This window comes from Cynoglossus semilaevis, chromosome 4 (assembly GCF_000523025.1).
Source record: "Cynoglossus semilaevis isolate Cse_v1.0 chromosome 4, Cse_v1.0, whole genome shotgun sequence".
Taxonomy (NCBI): Eukaryota; Metazoa; Chordata; class Actinopteri; order Pleuronectiformes; family Cynoglossidae; genus Cynoglossus; species Cynoglossus semilaevis.
Window position 1 is genome coordinate 2288148 of NC_024310.1, and position 21577 is coordinate 2309724.

The 21577-nt window shown below is 41.9% G+C and overlaps 2 protein-coding genes across 2 annotated transcripts in view; one reads left to right on the forward strand and one right to left on the reverse strand.

Annotated features, from left to right (window-relative positions):
• vwa7 (von Willebrand factor A domain containing 7) overlaps nt 1-6165 on the reverse strand; it is an 11448-nt gene extending 5283 nt beyond the window's left edge. The window contains exons 1-16 of the mRNA XM_008308572.3: nt 5814-6165; nt 5511-5744; nt 5328-5424; nt 4751-4885; nt 4482-4677; nt 4232-4401; nt 3599-3711; nt 3292-3408; nt 2535-2744; nt 2309-2441; nt 2007-2159; nt 1697-1789; nt 1299-1585; nt 993-1129; nt 563-722; nt 97-485 (exon numbers count right to left, since the gene is read on the reverse strand). Of these exons, the coding sequence (XP_008306794.1) occupies nt 97-485; nt 563-722; nt 993-1129; nt 1299-1585; nt 1697-1789; nt 2007-2159; nt 2309-2441; nt 2535-2744; nt 3292-3408; nt 3599-3711; nt 4232-4401; nt 4482-4677; nt 4751-4885; nt 5328-5424; nt 5511-5744; nt 5814-6059 (2870 nt within the window). The 5' untranslated portion in view covers nt 6060-6165. The remainder of the gene's footprint in view (nt 1-96; nt 486-562; nt 723-992; nt 1130-1298; nt 1586-1696; nt 1790-2006; nt 2160-2308; nt 2442-2534; nt 2745-3291; nt 3409-3598; nt 3712-4231; nt 4402-4481; nt 4678-4750; nt 4886-5327; nt 5425-5510; nt 5745-5813) is intronic.
• A 2650-nt stretch (nt 6166-8815) lies between these two features.
• Nucleotides 8816-18522, forward strand: LOC103377648 (von Willebrand factor A domain-containing protein 5A). The gene is made up of 19 exons (XM_025055063.1): nt 8816-8972; nt 9661-9705; nt 9828-10030; nt 10165-10387; nt 10716-10882; nt 11967-12081; nt 12585-12760; nt 12849-12937; nt 13048-13192; nt 13947-14026; nt 14673-14787; nt 14868-15026; nt 15450-15553; nt 15868-16088; nt 16188-16274; nt 16586-16648; nt 17341-17522; nt 17855-17978; nt 18065-18522. The coding sequence occupies exons 2-19, from the start codon at nt 9666-9668 to the stop codon at nt 18142-18144; spliced, it is 2373 nt and encodes a 790-aa protein (XP_024910831.1). The 5' UTR covers nt 8816-8972; nt 9661-9665; the 3' UTR covers nt 18145-18522.
• Nucleotides 18523-21577: the final 3055 nt, after the last annotated feature.

Genomic DNA, 21577 nt, shown 5'->3' on the forward strand with positions numbered 1-21577 from the left:
GTGTGCTGACCGGTCTATGGGGGGCATCGTCTCATGTTTCCGGCGGTATCCCACACCAGCAGCTCTGCCCGAGAGGAGCAGCAGCTGGACGTGTACCTCACCCACAGTGGGTGAGACGAGCCCTGGAGCCAGTCAGACACGTTCAGAGGGGAGTCTCCTCGTTCTACTCTGGCCTTGTAGGGATTGTGATGGTGATGGTGGTGGTGGGGGTGGGGGCGGGTGTGGCCCCCATTGGGTCTCTGGTCCTGGTGTCCCTGGTGCTGGTCAGGGCCCCTCTTGGTGCCCCCAACACCCTCCTCTGTGAGGGGGGGGCTGAGGAACAAAGTCAGAAAACCTTCACCTTTTTGTAGCTGGAGAGCAGCAAGACCAGAGCGCCCTCTGTCTGACAGGACCAGAGACACGCTCCACGTGGACTCGCTGCAAACGGACAAACAGGTGGACTGTCGTCCGGCCTCAGAGCAGGACGGTGGTGTGGTGTCGGGGTCCTGCAGGTGAATTGATTCTTATTAGTTTGTACCCAAACAGATGCGGAGCGTACGGTGAATAAAAACAGTGGGCTCACCGGAGGGACTACGGTCAGATAAGTGACCGCGTAATTGGAGTCTGTGGAGTCAAGATCTCGTACGGTGAGCGTAAGGGTGACGGTCGATCCCACCTGAGCTGCGGCCGGCGTGTGGAGGTCGACCTCCCCCCGGAAAGACCCCTGATCTGCAACATGGAATCTGAAAAAAATAATAAAACTCCCAGTTTGAATCGAATACTGATTTAAACAGTTACAAAATAAACAGTTACAGTTTATTTTCCTGGGAAACTGTAAGTCAAATAAATCTCTCGGCACTCCGGATGTCCGATATTAACTTTTGACCTATATCCGACATTGTCCAAACAGTTTATATTTCAGACTAAAACACTGCTCCATTCTGTAAAAACAGTTACCATGGCACCCAGATATAAATACATGTGAAATGGAGTTCAATGACCTTCCGACCGACCTGTGAGATCCTCTCTTATGAAGATAACCATGATCATCGTCCATGCTCAGATTGAAAAGACGGGCCGGGCCACGGTTTAAGACCATGAAAGTGACCATCGTGCTGTGGCCGGGAACCAGATGAGGGGCAGACAACACCTGAGGTGTGACAGGACCAGTTTTTAATTTTTTTATTAAAAAAAAAAAACTCTCATTACTAGTTTGAAAGACTTTAGTTCTTGAAAAGCGTTTCCAGCGTTTGAACAAATTCTTCAATTTCCCAACATGACAGTGAAGGACAGCTGAGTCGAGCATGAACAGTACCAACCTGTATCTGGACATGAGTGGGCTGTACCATCTCCGTGGAAACTCTCTCCAGTGTGTTTCCTCTTCCATCTCTGCCAGTAAGTCGAATGCTGAATGGAATTCTGGGAACTGACTCCACCAGCCCAACCAGCTCATCTACAGAGTATGGAGTTGAGGAGGAGGAGGAAGAGTTCAGCTTCACCTGCTGAAGAGCCTCCCCTTGTGGCCCCAGCAGTGTCGCGTGACTGAATGTTGCCTCCTCATCTGGACCCAGGCCTGTAACGGCCATGACGAGATAGGCAGGGGCACCTGGGAAATTTATCACGTACAAAACAGTACAGTTTAATGACAAAAAAAAACATGGAGGATAACTGTTCAACCATTCATTGCAGCAGATGAAGAAAAAAATAAAATCTCTACCTGCAACTGGACTGCCGTCCACTCTGGCCAGACCCGGGTGTGTCTCATTGGTTACAGTAGCAAAGTGATACAGGAAATCTACCCTGCTGTCACCTGTTGGAACACAGATCGTTAAAAATGTATTCATCGCAAAAATAAAAAGACCTGAACAGAAAAATTTGCTAGCGTCCAGGGGTTTTAGGCCCTATAAAATCGCAGTGTTTCCCATTGATTACCGAGACCTGGAACATTTCCCAGGAAGCTAAGCTAACTCAGTGCACCGTATATAGTCCGACTCACCCCGACCCCAGCAATATTTTTTTATTTATACCTATCACTTTAAATGTGAGGCGTCCGTCACTCTTGGCGTCGACTCTCCACCGGCCTGCCTCGATGGGAGGACGTAGACTGATGCGGTACAGACCTTCAAACTGCTCCACCTCGGCCAGAGGGCCTCTCTCACTCAACAGAGCTTGGCTTTGGTCTAAAAACAGTAAATTGATCATCAATCATGGTCGTTTTTGAAAAATGTATCTATGATTTTCTGACACGACGTGAAGAATGAGTGCCAAAGTAAAAAAACAAAAACAGAACTGCTCTAAATAAACAGTATTTGGTAAATTATTGCTTTACCTGAAGGGTTGGTGAGAACACACTCTATCATGGTGCCAGTGACGTGGACTGTGATGTTCGTCACAGAGCGGTCAACCTTAAAAGCATGAGTGGAGATGAGGTTCTGGGCGTTTTCCACCTGCAGTAGCGTCACCTGCAGGAAAGATGGGCTGAGAAATTATACATTTCTAATCATAAACAAATGCTCTTCTGTTGTCCATCAGTCCATTTGGTTCAGTTTGTCTACCTTGTCAGCCGCCGTGTTGTCCTCCAGTATGGCTGAGACTTTGTGGATGTCAGCCTTGGTGGTGAAGATGGTCAGTCCTCCAGACACAGCAGAGAGCGAGGAATAGAGCGAGAAACGATCAGGAGACAAATACTCCCTGACTCTGCTCCTCTTTCTCCTCCCTCTCCCCGCAGCAGTATGGCTCGGATCTTTGGTTATGAGAAAAGTCACCTGAGAGACAAATGAGGTCGGAACATGATACTTCATCACTGGCAACACAGTAGAGTACAGTACAGGACGGTACAGGACAGGTCCACTTGGCTTTGTTGTCACTGTAGATCCTATTCAAATTTTGGCCCGAGGGTCACATGCAGCCCAGACACGTTTCAGTCTGTGGTCAACCACCATTGCATCACGCTCGTGGAACTATTAGCATTTGACTATCCAGTAACATGTCCGTCTAAAAGTCACTTTAGTTACTTTCATATCACTTTCATTTGCTCCATATTTTGTAGTTGGCTACTGTTTACACAGAAAGTCTTCGGTCCACCTTAACATCCGACTCAAGTAAATCTAAATTTGTGTCAAAGAACATGGTTCCCTGGTCTGTTGACGGTCGAAGTGATGCTTGGCATTGTGAGTTCCCAGTCTTTGTTTATTAAATATAACATTAGTTGTGTAAAGTACCGTTCATGTTAGGGGTTAATGTGATTGGTCACCTGGTGACTACCAAGAACCCTAAGTAGGATTTGGCATAAAGTGTGACGTTTAAACCTACCTTGCTCTGTTTTTCGAGTGTGAGGGCCTTTACTGAGTCAAACAGGTGAGCGTCTTTAGGCGAGGCATCAGTGAAGACAAAGATCTCTGAGAGAGGTGGACTCTGGGTAAGTGCCAGCTGTAGACAAGTGACAAGAGTTGCATGTCAGACATTCAAAAACCTTGTATGGTTACATATTAAATGACTAAGAGCCAGAAGGTGGCCAAAGAAAATAAAAAAAATCTGTGACTCAGTCACAGGATTAACAGAGGGAGTTAAAAAAAGCTAAAAAAAACAAACAAAAAAAACAAAGTAGTAGACTATTTACCTGAACGGCAGAAAGACACATCTCCGGTTCGTCTCCACCTCCAAGTGCCATCAGGTTTTCCAGGTGCATCATGAACTGGTTCGGGTCTTCAGTCTCATACACCGGTCCTACACCTTCACAGTACATCAGAGTCGTGTTGTTAAACAGACGGATTGTGGAATGGTTGAGTCCAGATTTAGGGCAAAGTTGAGTTTCTTCTAATGATGTGTTAAATACTGAAGCAAATCTTGAATGTTTCTCGATGTCCATCAAGAAATTAAAGAGTAACACCGAGGCTTGGGAGAAAATGAATACGATTCCACATTTCAAAAATGATTTAAAAACCTGTTAAATTATGATTACAAGTGATTGATGAATTGTGATTGATCAGTAGCTCAGATAATTACTGTGACTTTGGAGGTTAGAGTAAAATGTTTGTTCCTGTGAGGTAGCAGTCGACCAGTGACTGTGTCTTTGCTGATTTTCACCACAAACGGTGTTTGGAGAGTGACACGGTTCTGGTTCTGGTTCTGGCTCCGTTTCCTGATCTTGAGTCTAAGAACCTATTTTAATTAATATTGCTTTTTGTTCTCTTTTGCCTGTGTCTGACTGTGATGTCAATTCTCTTAGAAGGTTTATTGTTAGACCCCTGACCTGGGTCGTGGAAGGGTACCAGTATGAAGGTGCCCGGCTGCCCACGGCTGTGAGCTCTGTTCTGGATGATGGAGTGAGCCCTGAGGCGGGCCGCTGTGATCTCTTCAAACATGCTGCCCGTGGTGTCCATGACAAAGACCAAGGCCGGTTCCTGCTGGACACTGAAGAGTCTGTCGAACCACAGGGGGGAAAGGACGTTTTATGTATATCTGGGATCGTAAAACTGTTACTAAACAAAGGTAAAACTCACCGGAGGAAAGTTTCGTGGCCGACTGTATCCCTGAGGTCTCTCAGTACGCTCATGGTGGCTTCACTCGCCAAATGAGCAGCTTCCGCGTGGAGATGATAGTGAGGCGAGAAGAGAGGGGAGGTGCTGTCTTTGTTGATGCCCCCTCTAGCCCCCTGATGACGACTGCTGTCCAGAATACCTCCATGACTGCATTTTCCTGAGATAAAGATATAAAATATATAAAATATCAGGACCTCAGATGAAGTGTCTGCAGTAAAGTCCACACTCACCCTGAGGTTTTGGAGGGGAGGTGCTGAAGTAACCGGTGGTGAGCAGCTGAGCGGGACGCGGGGCTTTGGTTAGTCTTGGTAGGAGATTATTCCTGCAGGTGGCGCCGACACATTCCATACAGGTGGGAGTGTCCTCTGGAAAGACAAAGATTGAAAAGCGCAGTTCGTCTTTACAAAGTTAAAGTAATGTTTCTCAATTATTTTCTGCCTTGCTCCCCCTAGGGGCAGTTTTTTCACCACCTCCCTCCCTCCGAATTGAAATACTATTGAGGGCCTGTTAATATTTATTTGTTTATCTGTACAAACCACTGTATGAGTTGTTGCATACAATCCCCTGATTATTAAAATAAGCTGCAATGCTGCCATCTAGTGGCTTTCACATACAGCTGTTTTTCCCTAAAACATCATTTGGCAAAATTCAGACATTGCGTTATCAGGGTTTTCATTGCCGGAGGAGAAAACGATAACGACTCTTACAGATATAATATGCTAATATCGGGTCGATGATATCGGACATCCCTAAAGTAACAGCAGTGGTTTCCTGATGTGAGAGGGACTTCACAGATGTGAAGCTAACCTTTAGCCACAGGGATGGCGGGCTCCTCTGGCTGCAGGAGGTGGAGGTATATGGATTGTTGACCCATCTCCACCCAGTTACTGTGGCTGTAGAAGTCCTGTGATGACACACACGATGCAGCTCTTTGAGGTTGAACTTTACCTGCAGAGGGCAGCGTATGTTGCCTGTGCTGTGGATGCGTACCTGCAGGGAGTGAAACAGCTGGCCCAGACTGCGGCGAGCGCTCTGGTACTCTTTGGCCCGTATTGACAGCAAAGTATGAGTCCAGAACTGCCGCAGCAATTCCACGGCGCTTTCTACCCGCTCTGAATCAAAGTGGTACACCGGGTCGGACCTGGTGGAGCTCAGGAAGTCCATTGCCGCATTAGACCTCACCACTTCCCCTACAGCTCGCCAGAAGCTGCGGCCCAGTCTCATCTGGAAAGGATAAAGAAGTGATTAAAAATTCAAGTAGTTTTTTTTTTCGTATTAAATATCTTACTCCACCTGCTCCTCTGCCTGGTTGTCATGGAGATTCACGGTAGCCTTGATTGTCTCCATGGTGACATTGAGAACGGCCTGCTCTGTGATGTATTGGTGAGTTTGTGAGTCCCAGGACATTGTTAAAACCCGAGACCAAAAGTTTGGGAGGAATCCCACACACGGTGGGGCCAGCAGAACCAGGTGAACAAGAATAAACCAGCACCCTGGGATCCTGGAGCTCACACACAGTCTTTCTCGGAAATTTGACATTTTCTCCTAGGATGTGGGCTGCGTGGGTCACATCCTACCTGTGTGAAGAAAAACACTTAAAATGTGTTTTTATTTATATTTATATTACAACAATTTGTACTGTGTAGAGACCAGCTTTGATTAACACATAACTAATCACTGCACTGTTGAACGGTTGTTGGACTGGATCCATTAAATTCACCCGGGAATACTGACTCATAGGGTGTGTGTTAGTATGTGCCACCACTCCTATATATGTATATATATACATATATATATATACATATATATATACATATATATATATATATATATATATATGTATATATATATGTATATATATATGTATATATATATACATATATATATACATATATATATACATATATATATACATATATATATACATATATATATACATATATATATACATATATATATATATATATATATATGTATATATATATGTATATATATATGTATATATATATGTATATATATATGTATATATATATACATATATATATATGTATATATATATACATATATATATATGTATATTTAATGGATCCAGTCCAACAACCGTTCAACAGTGCAGTGATCAGTTATGTGTTAATCAAAGCTGGTCTCTACACCAAACTGCACAAAGTATTTGTTTACTTTTTCAAACTTTTTACAACATGACTTTTCCTGTTTCTGCCAATGTGGTTACATGGTTCGCCTGTAGACCAGTATATATTTGCTATAAATATAAGGTTTTAATTAGCTTTGCCATGGCGGTGGAAGTTGTTGTCCTTTCCTGTCATCGCTCACGCCGCTGAAAACTCCTCACGTCTCTGTGAGCTACGTCTACACTGAGGCCCCTATTGTTTCTTTGCCCATTTTATTCACATACTTTGCCTTTGTTCTCATAGTCTGAGCTGTGGGACACCGAAACAAAGCATGTGTCCCAGGCTGCTTTTCCCTCCACTCTGTCAGCAACCGTCCACTAAATCACTTTTAATTGATTTGATGGCGAAAGAACCTTCACCGCCTCCGTAGGAATGATGCAAAACAACCTTTAACTTTGCACAGCTTTTTAAATTGTTTCAAAACTTTACATCAACATGTCACCTCAACTTGTCACGGCATGTCCTGTCAAACCAATCAGTTTTGTATCGTGTTTCTTCACAAATTTCCACAGAAGTAAATTCCATATACATGTAAATATGCTCACCACAGACTTTTAGTCCGGCTTCCTCTGAAGACTAAGTGCAAATGAACGTGTAGATGTCAGAGTTAAAGCAGCATCACAACCACGACCCACTTTCATTTCGTTCGTTTGTGTACCCAAATATTATGTAGTCGTCTTTGTCTCTGCCTAATTCCTCACCAGATTAAAAAAAACGCCACCATTTAAAAAAAAAAAAAAAAAGCTCTCAGGAGATGATGCCGCACCGTCTTGAGCGTGTTTCTTGGTGAGGGTCCTCACCAAAAGACGAGGGAACGTCCCATCCGTGCCCATCCCTACCCCCCCTCCATTATTGCACGGTGCATTGATTCACCACAAAAGGGTCGAATAAATTACTAAGCGGGGCAGCCCCGCCCACTTCTGTCTCCATAGCTGTTGCTCTTCTAGTGACACAAAAAAAAACTTTACTGCATGGCCTGCAGCCTCTTCTTCTCTACCTAGTTAGCCTCTTTCTCTTATGGCAGCGCATAGAGGGGCAACAGATACTTACCCCCACTTCCAATGTGGCATCTGTGTCAAGTTTTCCTGTCCACCTCGTCCTCTCTCCAAGATCACCAGTACCTGCCGTCTCTGTTGCCGATGAAGAGGGCAGTCAGGGACAGAGGAGCAGGGCAAGAAGAGCATTCTGGTTCTTTTCCTTGTCTTGTCCCCCCCTTACGCCAGTCTGGACTGGTCTGATGTCATCCTCCATGTGGGTTCCAGGTTGTCTCTGCTCAGGGTTTCGTCCTGGAGCAGCATCCCTGAAACAGTTGTGATTGTGATTTGTTTTTTTTAGTGGTAAGGGCAACTTGGGATTTTGACTTAATAATTTACATGAGCAATTTTTACATTGTCCACATTGTCTGTCCATCTGCCGGCCCTATATCTCCACACCTGTGCACACATCCAGCAACTATTCCAGGAGGGAGCATTTGAACGTTTATGACGATTTACGATTAACGAAGTTGCGATAAGAACCTCATGCATAACATAGATCACTTCATTTACATCTACACACACACACCACACACACACACACTGTGATTACGGAAAATATGCAGGTGAGGTTAGAACCCACTTCCTGGTCACTGTTTGAGAAGGTTACACCCTACAGCCACTAAAAAGAAAACCTATAAATGGAACAGCTCTTGTAAAGCATTATCACAGTCTGTCCGTGTTATAGTTTATTCTATGATTGTGATCTGCTTTCCAAATGTATGTAGGGTTGATACGGTTGATATAGTTGAGTACTATACTGTACACGTCTACAGTGGTTATAGGTTTTTATTATTATTATTATTATTATTCTGTTATTTCCTTGGGTGTCATCTTTGCAATATATATTTTTTAAATAAACTTTTCCCATAACAGCCTCAGGACCTCTGTCGAAACATTTGTTATATAATATTTTACAATTTAAAATGTTTATAAAGTATGTATATATATATGTGTGTGTGTGTGTGTGTATATATATGTATACGTATGTGTATATAATAATAGTAATACAATTCTGGAGAATTCGTTATTTTGTACGTCACGCTTTTACCGACAACTCGTCGAGAGCCCCGCCCAGTCGATGCAGCGTTGTATTAAAACCAAGCGCACACAGGAGGAACCTCAAGACCCTTTCTGGTTTCCTCCAGAATTCTGAAGTTGCTACAGCGGACAGGACTGTCTCTGAATAACACACTCTCCCAGACGCTTAAAGATACAAAAAATAGCCGGTGAGTTTTGTTATTTATTATCTAAATAATTCGGTATGACGTACTTGAGGCAAGTAGCCTTTAGCCAGTGTGCTATGGCGCAGTTATTACAAGATATACAGTAGACAAGTCATACCTTCATCCCTTTAACTTTTTATTAATAATTCAACATAAAAGTATGGAAGAACGGAAGAATAACATAATAAAACTGTCAATAGCGATGACGTAAGATAGATGTTAGTTTAAAACCTAAAGGTGCGGCTGGAGGGGAAATAGAGACAAAATGAACGGTTCGTCTTAAATTCTTAAATCAATATCGAAACTGAAATCGAGAGGGTGACGAAACGGTTTTAGGGTGTTTAGTTTAATAAACTTCTTACGATTCAGGTAAATAAAAATAAATTCTACATACAATACAACCGATGGTGGAAAAAAAAGTTGAGTATTTATGCAGCAGAAAAATCTAAAACGTGATTTAAGTTTATTTACCAAGTTCATCCCTACTGTGAAAGTTTTAATACTTGGTCCACGTCTTAAAAGTATTTGTACAAGGTAGTAATTTCACGTGAAGCTTTTTTTTAAAGTGAAAAATACCAGGTACTGGACTGTGACGCTCGAGCCAGAGTGAAATGATTTTCTGTATTTTTTTATATTTAACTTCCTGTATAATTCATCTTAAACTCATTCAATTTTTGTGTTGTTTTTCTAGGAATAATGGTTTGCTGTGGTCTTGTGACGGCTAAGAACGAACCAGGTGGGTAACCAAATGGCCAGAACAATTAGAAGTAGCTTTTAAATTCTTCTTCTTCTGTTGTTTTTAGTGTTTGACACCAGATAATTTCATCTCTCTTGCAACTCTTTGTGTTCCTGTGCCAGTTCCTTTGAAGAGCATCGAGGTGGAGGTGGAGGTGAGAGACCATGTGGCTACAGTGGTCTCCAACCTCAACTATGAGAACAAGGAGGACAAACCAGTAGAAGCTGTTTTTGTCTTTCCGCTGCCCGGAAATGCTGCCGTCTGTCATTTCAGTGCTAAGATTGGAGGTAAACACATCGTGGCTGAGGTGAAGGAGAAACAGCAGGTGAGCTCCTGACTGTGGTTTCACTGTCTCTCTGTTTAAATATACTATATATATATATATATATATATGTGTGTGTGTGTGTGTGTGACCCCAGTGAACGCTGCTATGACGCGTCTGTGCCGTCTGTGTTCTAGGCTCGTGAGGAGTACGATGACGCACTCAGCTCCGGTCATCAGGCTTTCCTATTGGAGGAGAGCGATCAGAGTCCAGATATATTCACTCTGAGCGTGGGCAGTCTTGCCCCGGGCGAGAGCGCCGCCATCAGGCTGGAGTATGTCACTGAGCTGGCCGTAGAGGCCGATGACGGGCTCAGGTTTTGTCTGCCTGCTGTGCTGAACCCCCGCTACTGCCCTCAAGGTAAGAAACATTATCATTTTTTGCCTTCAAAACCAAAATAAGTAATATAATTATTCCAAATAAAAATAATATATTTTATTACAATATTAAAAGTACTCATTTAAATGTTAGTGCCTTTTTTTCTGTAAGTTTCCACAATGATCTGTGGCTCAGCCCACAAAAATCACTTGTTGGTTTTTTCTGATTTGGTAAAATGTACTTAAAATACTAATTCTAACTAATTCTAATTGTTTTAGAACCAGAGTATAAGTCGCAGTTGTCTATTGTTTGGTGTTTTTTATGAAAGAAGGGACAACAAGTCTTGAACTGTGTCCTCCTGTTGTTCCAGGCAGTGAAAGTACCAGTGTCCAGGTGACCCCAGTTGCAGCCTCTCTTGTGCCCTACACTCTGTCCTTCTGTGCTCGAGTGTCCTCTCCTCGCCCAGTCTCTAAAGTGGAGTCCAACTGTTCTCTGGAGCCCCTCCAGTACCTGAACACAGAGCAGAACCAGGCCACTGTAGGTCGACCGTTAATGTGTCTGCTGTGTGTCTTTGTTCCTCATCGTCAACATGAAACTTTGCTGATGTTCATTTGTGTATGTTGTCTGAACTGCAGGTGAAGTTGGCAGCAGGACACAAGTTCGACAGAGACGTTGAGCTGCTGATTTATTACAAAGATGCTCATCAGCCCACGGCTGTGGTGGAGGCAGGGCAGTGTGTGTGTGTGTGTGTGTGTGTGACCCCAGTGAACGCTGCTATGACGCGTCTGTGCCGTCTGTGTTCTAGGCTCGTGAGGAGTACGATGACGCACTCAGCTCCGGTCATCAGGCTTTCCTATTGGAGGAGAGCGATCAGAGTCCAGATATATTCACTCTGAGCGTGGGCAGTCTTGCCCCGGGCGAGAGCGCCGCCATCAGGCTGGAGTATGTCACTGAGCTGGCCGTAGAGGCCGATGACGGGCTCAGGTTTTGTCTGCCTGCTGTGCTGAACCCCCGCTACTGCCCTCAAGGTAAGAAACATTATCATTTTTTGCCTTCAAAACCAAAATAAGTAATATAATTATTCCAAATAAAAATAATATATTTTATTACAATATTAAAAGTACTCATTTAAATGTTAGTGCCTTTTTTTCTGTAAGTTTCCACAATGATCTGTGGCTCAGCCCACAAAAATCACTTGTTGGTTTTTTCTGATTTGGTAAAATGTACTTAAAATACTAATTCTAACTAATTCTAATTGTTTTAGAACCAGAGTATAAGTCGCAGTTGTCTATTGTTTGGTGTTTTTTATGAAAGAAGGGACAACAAGTCTTGAACTGTGTCCTCCTGTTGTTCCAGGCAGTGAAAGTACCAGTGTCCAGGTGACCCCGGTTGCAGCCTCTCTTGTGCCCTACACTCTGTCCTTCTGTGCTCGAGTGTCCTCTCCTCGCCCAGTCTCTAAAGTGGAGTCCAACTGTTCTCTGGAGCCCCTCCAGTACCTGAACACAGAGCAGAACCAGGCCACTGTAGGTCGACCGTTAATGTGTCTGCTGTGTGTCTTTGTTCCTCATCGTCAACATGAAACTTTGCTGATGTTCATTTGTGTATGTTGTCTGAACTGCAGGTGAAGTTGGCAGCAGGACACAAGTTCGACAGAGACGTTGAGCTGCTGATTTATTACAAAGATGCTCATCAGCCCACGGCTGTGGTGGAGGCAGGGCAGGCGACTGCCAAAGCTGGTGAGTGTCACTCCGTCAGAGGTTACAGTTTAATATAATCTGCCTTTTTTGAGCCATGGCACATGTATATAAAATCAGGAAAAACCCCACGGCACACCACCAAACTTCAGTCTCACAAAAAGTCTATGTAATGAATTATAATAATCTTCTAGTTTGAACGACCTCATCATTGACTAAAACCTCAGCCTGTTTAGTTGAAGACGATGCTGACATGCTGGCAGGAATTGAAGAAAGACACTCAAAAAGATCTTCTTCAACAGCTCCGATTATCTTCTTTTATCTAAAGATTATTATCTTTTTTTTAGCCATATGCTGCCACCTAGCAAAAGATAATTAAATTGTTCTGCCTTCCATGCTTTTATAAGCAAATAAAAATATGGAATAAATAGTTTTCAGCCAAACCTAACGGTCTTTCACGACACACACTGGCCTACAGTATGTACCAGCCGACTTACACGTGTGTGGGTACAAATGTGTGTCTGTGTGTCAATCTCTTCAACCAGGGACTCTGATGGGTGATCCAGCAGTGATGTTGAGTCTGTATCCTGAGTTTCCTCAGACTGTCATATCTTCACTCGCATCATGTGGAGAGTTTGTTTTCCTACTGGATCGGTCCGGCAGCATGGACTGTCCAACCAGCAACAGCAAGCATCAAGAGACCCGCATTGGCAGTGCAAGGGTATTCAGTGTTGACTTTTCCATGGTCGTCACACTGTCCCGTTAATTCCAAATCTAGATCTTCAACATCTGTGTTCTCTCTCTGACAGGATACTCTGCTGCTCCTGTTGAAGAGCTTGCCGATGGGCTGCTACTTTAACATCTACAGCTTCGGGTCCACTTTCGAACACATCTTCCCGTAAGTTACTCCCGTGACGCCGTTTAGAAATGTAGCGCTGTCATCCATGAGAGAGGTCACTGTGTGCATCCTTTTCACTGATCTGCTGTGTCGGTGTCTCTTGTTCGCAGTAAGAGCGTGGAGTACAGTGAGGGAACCTTGGAAGAAGCTCTTAAGAAAGTTCAGGCGATGGACGCTGATCTGGGAGGAACAGAGATCTTTCAGCCTCTCAAACACATCTACAGCCAGACCTGTATTCCTAATCAGCCCCGACAAGTAACTTCTTTTTTTTTTTTAGAAACAATAGTTTTACACCATTGCATCTGTTTTTTTTACATAGCCAGAACCTGCCTCTTATTTCCCTGAATGTCATGTATTATTTTCTAGCCATTTGCTAAATGTGTTAGTTCCATTGTACAGTATTTCTTCAGCCACGGCACCTACATATCATCGGGAAAAACCTCACAGCACATCACCAAACAAATGACTAAAATCTTGGCCTATTTAGTTGAAGACAGTGCTGATATATTGGCAGGAATTGAAGAAAGACACTCACAAAGATCTTCTTCATTAGCTTCAATTTTTTTTTTCATAGCAATCTACTGCCACCTAGCAGAAGAGTATTCAATTCTTCTGCCTTTCATGCTTTGACGAGTGTAGAAAAATTTGCAATGCAATAAATAAATAATAGTTTTCTACCTTTTTATCCGAGCCACTGATAGCGGTTCCTGTCTCAGAACAGATAAAGAAAACCAATGCAGAGCTGTGGATTTTACCCGAGTCATTGATAACAACTGATGCCTTTGTTTCTGACTTGTGCAACGTGTAGTGAACAAACAAAAACTGCTGGACACGTCAGACAGCTTATAATTCAATCTGTCAGAAATCACTGATTGATGGTTTCTACAGAACCCAACCATTGAGCAAGAACTTCTTGGAATCCAACATTCACCACGCCTGTGTTGTTTAAGTTATTTCATGATTGTTCTTTAAGGTATGTAACTCTGTGTGAATGTCCTCCTTTTCACAGCTGTTTGTCTTCACTGACGGTGAGGTTTGCAACACCAAAGAAGTGTTAGATCTAGTGAAGAAGAATTCGGGCTCCCACAGGTAAAACAAGCACAGTTTTTCCGCACTGTAGTGTGTTTGTATGCAGGGGTGCTGCCCTCTGCTTGTATTTTCTTATATATATATATATATATAATTTTTATCTTCACTGATTGGTCGTTGTCTACTGAATATTAATTCATATTTACTCATTTAAAATGATGTACGCTGCAAAGTCGTTCACAACCATTTGATCCCAGGAAGACGAAAATATAAGATGTTACACTCTATTAACTTCCATATATACTGTAATACACGAGCGAAAACCAGACTTCCTATGGTGTTTTTTTTTTTACATCTGACCTGTGACATTACTGCATATTTGCGTAGTGAATAAGATGTGCTTATACAAGCATTAAGAGCTAAAGCCCAAACATATAATACTGCAGCCCCACCCTCTGACACAAGGGTCAGAGGGTGGGGCAGTGCAGTTACCGGAACCCCCTTCATTACTCATCCAGTCTGACAGCATTCTTACTCGTGTTCTACTCCCAGGACAAACAGTCTGGCTGATTAACTCATCAGAAAAGTCTTTATCTCTATCATCATTTTATTTGTTTCTTTTCTTTTTTTTTCCCAAATCTGAGACGAGAGAGAAGTTTTTAAACCACAGACTTACACGTCTCACACGAAAACAACTGTGTTGCAGATGTTTCTCTTTTGGGATTGGTGAGGGAGCGAGCTCTGCTCTCATCAACGGGTTGGCCAAAGAGGGACGAGGTCACGCTCAGTTTGTTACAGGCACGGACAGAATGCAGCCCAAGGTAACAAAGTCATGAAGTACGACATTTTCTGTTGTTTCTATTCTTTTCCGTTGACTGTTTCCGGTGACTCTTTCCGTCAGGTGATGCAGTCCCTGAGGTTTGCTCTGCAGCCGGCAGTGCAGGACATCTCAGTCTCATGGCATTTGCCCAAGGGAGTGTCTGCAAATGTTGTATCTACACCACTCACATCCATTTTCCAGGGTCAGAGGTCACTGATTTATGCCCAGCTCATTGGACAGGTAAGAGCACCAATAGACAGACAGCAGAGAGAAGAGAGAGAGAGACATGGTTTTTAGTCAACAAAGATAATAAATTACTTGTTAGTTATTAATAAAATGCTAATATTCATCCTTTAGTAATTACCTCCAGTTCCTAAAATTAAAGTCTAGCATTTACATTTTTGAATTTTGCTGCTCATGAATTGCCGAGACCTACTGTAGTGAAGGTGATAAAAAGGCAGAATTCAGACACATTTTTAAATTTACTGCACAAGTAAACTTTATAAACTTTATTTTTTATTATATATATTTACATTCCGTTAAGATTTATCTTGGTAATCCTATGTGTGAACTCTTTATAAAAGTTATCTCAGATCTGCAAAAACAATGTTCAAAGCTCCGTATTAAAGTGATATTTGATACTATCTGACTGTCTGTTTTCAGAGCTCAGAGGCAGCAGAGGGCAGTGTGACGGTGAAGTACAGTCTGGCAGGTCATCCCACTGAGAACCAGCTGAAATTCAGTCTCAAACCTGCAAAGGACACTGGGTAAAAACAGAACACAGTCACATAAACTAACTCATTATGTGTAGCATGTTTCCCTTTTTAAAGTTTTTATGGTCCAAAGTTTTATTGTCATTTTCTTTGAAATGTCGGAGAACAGCCGTATCTTCGGTTAAACTTGACTCAAAAATATGTTTCTAGAAAAGTGCAAACGACGGTTCATTTTTTTTCATTTTAAAAACTTCCCCATGGTTTTTGCTACAGCTAGTGGAGGGAAGACCTTTATGTTGGAGTTGACTGTCTCTGCCCACTGCTATCAGACTGTTTATCTCTGTGTGTGTGTGTGTGTGTGTCTGCAGATTAACAGTCCACAGGTTGGCGGCTCAGACTTTGATCCGTGCCCTAGAAGCAGAGCAGAGGGAGGAGAGTGGACAGCCTGAAGAAGGACTCAAGAAGAAGGTGATAGAGCTCAGTGTCCAATCAGGCGTCAGCAGCTCCTTTACTGCTTTCATTGCTGTCAACAAAGACATTAATGAACCAATCAAAGGACCCCTGACGCGCCGAAATGTCCCGATCCCAGGTGAGTGTTCAAAAGTGAAAGTTACCTTTTCTCATAAGGTAAAAGAAGATCTGTCCCTCACCTGTGAACCTTAGTTGAATCGACTTTATTTCCTTTCAGCATTTGCAATGATGCCCATGATGTACATGAGTTGTTCCGTGCCCAAGATGAGGAGCTGTAGAAGTGCCCCTTGTCCTCCGGCTGCTGGTAAAAACAATTGTTTTTCATCATGCTATGGATGTTTTGTTTGTTTTTAATCAGCCACTTTGTGCTTTGACTGATCTCTTTTCTGCATTGGTTGATAAAACTTTTTTCTTCAGTTCTTCCCTTCTGAATGATGATGGGATTTTTACTGTAACCCCCAGATCAACACATTCACAGCTGTTGTTTTTAAAACTACACCAAAACTTTTATTTAAACACATTTCCAACAGAACTGCTGTTTTTAATAAACACAAAACATGAAATATTGAAAGTGAAAAGCCATTTGTTATACAGAACACTTCTTCTGTCCTACAGCATACTACTCCCCAATGGCGGCGAGTTCAGTCTGCTTTGATGCAGCAGATGAATCACTAGAAGGTATTTTTTATTTACAGGATTAAAAAAAAACCCAATAACTTTCTTTCTGTGTCAACTTATGTTAAAGTTTATACCAATAGTTGTTCACAGTCTAATAGTGACCAAAATCTACAGTCCCAACTGTAATCAGTAGAGGTCCTACCTGCATCATCAAGTACATACTGTAGTACTGCTGTGGAAAAATTAACCAATTTCACTTAGTTGTTCCCAAAACTATTATTTATTTATTACTAAATAATTATTAAAGCGTGAAAGGCAGAAAAGTTAAATCCTCTTCTGCTAGGTGGCAGTAGAAGGCTATGAAAATTAATTAAAACAATGATAATCAGAGCTGTTGAAGAAGATCTTTGTCTTTCTTCAATTCCTGCCAGTATATCAGCGTTATCTTCAACCAAACAGACTGAGGTTTGAGTCAATCATGAGATCATTTAAACTAGAAGATTATTTATATATCGATATATGGATTATATTGTATACTGTTGTTACACCAAGTGATAGAATATAGTGGAAAAAACATAACGTAACATAAGCATATGTCATATTGTAAAACACGACAGTGGCAGAGCTTTCACTTGCGTCTTCTCTGGACCGTAGGCACAATTTACTAAGTAGGAAAAATATTTAAGTAGTCAGAGATGTTCTGATGTGAGCTGTCAAATAATTATATATTTTCTTTTCTTTTTCTTTCCCAGCTGCCAAAATGTATTTGGCACCTTCATCTAGAGTAGAAAAATCCATTGCTAAGCCACTTAGAGACCCTCTGCTGGAACTGGTTTCTCTACAAAAGGCGTCTGGATGCTGGATGCTGGATGCCGCTCTGGCTACAGCTCTGGGAAAACCCAGCAAGGAGTTGAAAAAGAAAAAACCTTCGGCTGTGAGTCTTTGTCACGACAGGAGAATTGATGCCAACAAACACACAACTATTTAATGCGTATTTGCAATTTAGCTAGGAATGTCCGATAATATCTAATATCGGCCAACCGATGTTATCGACCAGATATTAGCTTAATTATGTAATGAATAATAATGAAAACCGATAACGCAATACCTGGGTTTTCGCCAATTAATGTGTGCCCTAAAAATAATTTTGGAGAAAAACAGCTGTATGTGAAAGTGAATGTCACTAGATGGCAGCATTGCAGCTCATTTGATCAATCCATTTTGATAATCAGGGGATTATTTGCGTTTGTGTTTTGTGGTAATTAGGTGAACAATGATGTTTGGGCCACCATCCTGGCTCTGATCTGGCTTCATGGATCAAAGATGGAGGCCAAGGATGAGTGGGAACTTCTGGCTCTGAAGGCTGCCTCGTGGCTCCGTGCTCAGAATGGTAAGAAAAGTTCTTTGTTCAAATGCTCAGTTTGAAAGGACTTATTTACTATTTACTATTTTTATCTTTTTTTTTTTTTTTGTTAGCTCCCAGCGTGGTGGAGTGTGTGGAAGCTGGAAACACACTGTTGGGTTTCAGTGTGCAGAAAGATGCCCTGGGTCTCTGAGCAGTGACGTTCATTGCCTTATTCCTCTGCAGCCCTGCCAAAGACACAGTATTGATAAGTGACCTACAATATAAAAAAGCCTATTATTTAAAGGGCCAGCCATCACAGCCATAACTGTAACAAACATGTGTTTAGACACGTACAACTGACTAGCGCACTTAACAAGGATTTAAGGCCTTGCTCGTGTTTCTCTCAATATTAGGTTCTTAATTCTTCACTTGTATCACTTTAATCGTGTGCCTTGACGTATTTGCACTAGATCTGTGTAGGAACAGCCATGTAACCAGACAACTGTTGTTCAGGTTTGTGCTTTTATCAAAGATAGTTTTGTCCAAACATTAAAGTGTAGCATGTGTCTGCTAAACGAATCTTAAAAGTTATTTTGTGTGTGTGTGTGTGTGTTACAACCATGGACAAAAATTAAGAAAAGGATGAGGAGCTTCCAGGTCAAAGACTCTGGAAGCTCCATGGAGTACCGCTGTATGAATACCCGAAATATTCCGTCAATATTCGTGTGATCATAGTTTAGAATGTCCATCTCCGGTGGCCTACTGACGTTCCACAGAGAACCAGGTACGTATTTGAGAACACACTGAAACACACATTCATTCACATCTAAAAATTCCAACAATACATTTTTTGAAAGACATGGAAACTTTTATTCAGTTTAATTTGGATTATGCCTTACTCTCCAGCAAGAAGGGCTATTGGTTAATTTTGGATGACTTTGCTCAAGCTTTTTATATCATCTATTTTTTATTTTTTTTTGCAGAGTGAAATAATGTAAGATTGAGGACAGGTAAAACTAAAAATTTAATTTGATCTTTTTGTGCTTACTTATTTCCCTATTTCCCTTATTATGTTCCTCTGACCTACAGTATGTTCAGAGCACAAAATGCATGTCTGTGTTTTAACCACCAGGGGGTAGCAACGTTCGTCTTTCCTTATTTTACAGAAATTATCTCACTTAACCAATACTCCTGGTAACAGATGACTCACCACTTGGGAAATCTTGAATAAATGTTTAATTTTCTCTCTTTACTCTAGTTTCCAGTCGTAAAAGGCTGAAAGTTTTCACAAAACAGGTGTCTGTCTGGTTTCTAAGGTCGAATTTTATTGATCCCACACACACTGGGGAAATTATTGAATTATTAAATCTTTCAGTTGTGCCTGGTCTGGGAATTGAACCCATGCTCACAGTTTCTCCCCCAGTCTATGTCACTCTCCCTGAGCCATAACCAGTCACGATTCTAGTTTTATATAAAGTTGATCTCAATTCACCACATCAATTACCTTTTTTTCTTTAAGTAGCTTTCTTATATCCTGAAAAGAAAAACCAACTGGGTTTTAACCAAAAGGTGTACTGGACGCCGACAGTGGGGTAAAAATAGTGTCGACGTCGTAGATCGTAGATTTGTTTTGTGTGTGCTCTCTCTCTCTCTCTCGCTACGTGACAAAATCCCTCCCACGCTTGTTACTGCAGCTCACAGATTTAGTCCTGTCAGAGAGCTGGTAATATGTCAGCGGTAACACTCACTGTCACAGCCCACTCACGCGCACTCTCTTTCAGATCACGTTATAATTCGCCCAAAATTAGGAACGTGAACTCACGGAGTGTCTCAGAGATTGGAGGGTTGATAGAACGTCTTCTGAATCACAGTCGCCTCAGTTAGTGTCAATATCCTGTGTCTTTCTGCCCTGTTGTCAGTTCCAGTAGGTCATTAGAGTCAGTCTAATCTCAAACTCACTTAGATCTACCAACATTTTCCAACTGGTTTCCACGGAAACCCCAACCACCAAAACCAATTAGAAGTCACAGAGGATCCCAGAGCTCAAAACTGCCTGGAGATGAAGAAGATGGAGGTAAAATAAAAACCCATCTCTGCCCCTCCCAAACCCCCCCCCATCCCCGCTCTCTCTCCTTGTCTCACCCTCCATCTCCTTCTCACTCTCTTTCTCTTTAACACACCCACAAGGTCTGAAGAGGAGTGCACCGTAGTTAGTTCAACACAGTGCCACAGCCTGGCAACTATCACCTAGTTACGGTATGTACGATATTAGGAAAAAAAAGTCAAAGTATCAAATAAAGTTTAATATATTTTTATATATATTATATATAGTTTTTTAGTTAGTCCATCACATTGTAGCATGTGGAATTCATTTCATATCTCAGTTGGTTTTTAAAGTACAGACCAGAATATCCAACAGAACCTAACGGTTCTTTTTACTACACATTAAATGTGATATTTAAATAAAAAAACTCAATGACGTTTCTACATTCAGTATTAACATTTCCGGTCTAGAACTCATATATATACACACACACACACACCAACCACTGAGGATAATTCAATTTACTGCTGGGGTCATGTTTTTTTTACCCATGTCATTTCTGTCATTTTTTAACTCGTTGACGTCACTTATGCAACACATTCCTGATCACTGGAATGATGGCAGTAGTGCTGTGTTGACAGTTTGTTGTTCAACCTGTGAAACAAACTACGATCAATTTCAACCCAATAACGAGGTCAGTGCCATGATGTTAATTTGCCGTTAGCAAGCAAGCTGTAAAATTTTGTTAGTTAGGTTTGTTATTGATACATCAGTCGTATATATACTTATATATACTGTATATGTATGGAATTAATCCTTGAATGTATTGAATGACACTTTGAATATATTTACACACACATATTTATTGCCCCAATCTCTAGTTATAGACTTTCTTTTCATTGCCAGTTACTTGATTCAGCAGCAGTCAACAGCTCCGGTCTTGTTGTGCGACTTTTACCCTCGAGCAGAGTGTGGAATTAAACTGTGTTGTCGCTCTTATTCCCTCAGCGTGACTGCTCTCTGTGTGTGTCATTAGAGCCGAGGGCCGGAAGACGGATCAATATGAAATAGTTTAGAGTTGAGTTGGTTGATGTCTGTGTGGGGACACCAGTGCAGCAGTGTGGCCTGCGAGCCACGCATGAATCACTCTTTGTATGTGTGTGTGTGTGTGTTTCTGTTATTGATCTGCTAGCCTTTATACTTCAGTGGAGATATAGTGACCAACACTGACCCTGTGGTGTTTGTTGGCCTTTGTGTCTCATATGAAAAGAGTTGACCTTTACTTTAAGACCCTCTCCTGAAATGCTGCTGCTGCTGCTGTAGAGAAATATCATTTTTATTCACTCTGACAGGCTGCCTTTACACGCACTGTACTGCTGCAACATGTTAACAACGCCAGAGTCCCCTAACAGGAGGGAACCATGCAGAGTCAGACTGTAGGGGTCGCTCTTTCATTTTATTCCAGGAAGGCCAGCTTTCTTCGTGTAACTAACATTCATTTTGCTTATTTTTTTCCTCCCAGACTTTTTAATATTTTTTGTCAAAATGTCCGCCTGGGATAATGATATTAAAAGTAAAAAAAAATTGGCTGAGGAGGAAC

Bases quoted from the DNA above. Each gene is read 5' to 3' on its own strand.
- LOC103377648 (XM_025055063.1), top strand. From the start codon at position 9,666: ATGGTTTGCTGTGGTCTTGTGACGGCTAAGAACGAACCAG. The intron at 10,388-10,715 runs GTAAGAAACATT...CTGTTGTTCCAG, and splicing joins CCCCCGCTACTGCCCTCAAG to GCAGTGAAAGTACCAGTGTC. The intron at 13,193-13,946 runs GTAACTTCTTTT...TCCTTTTCACAG, and splicing joins TTCCTAATCAGCCCCGACAA to CTGTTTGTCTTCACTGACGG.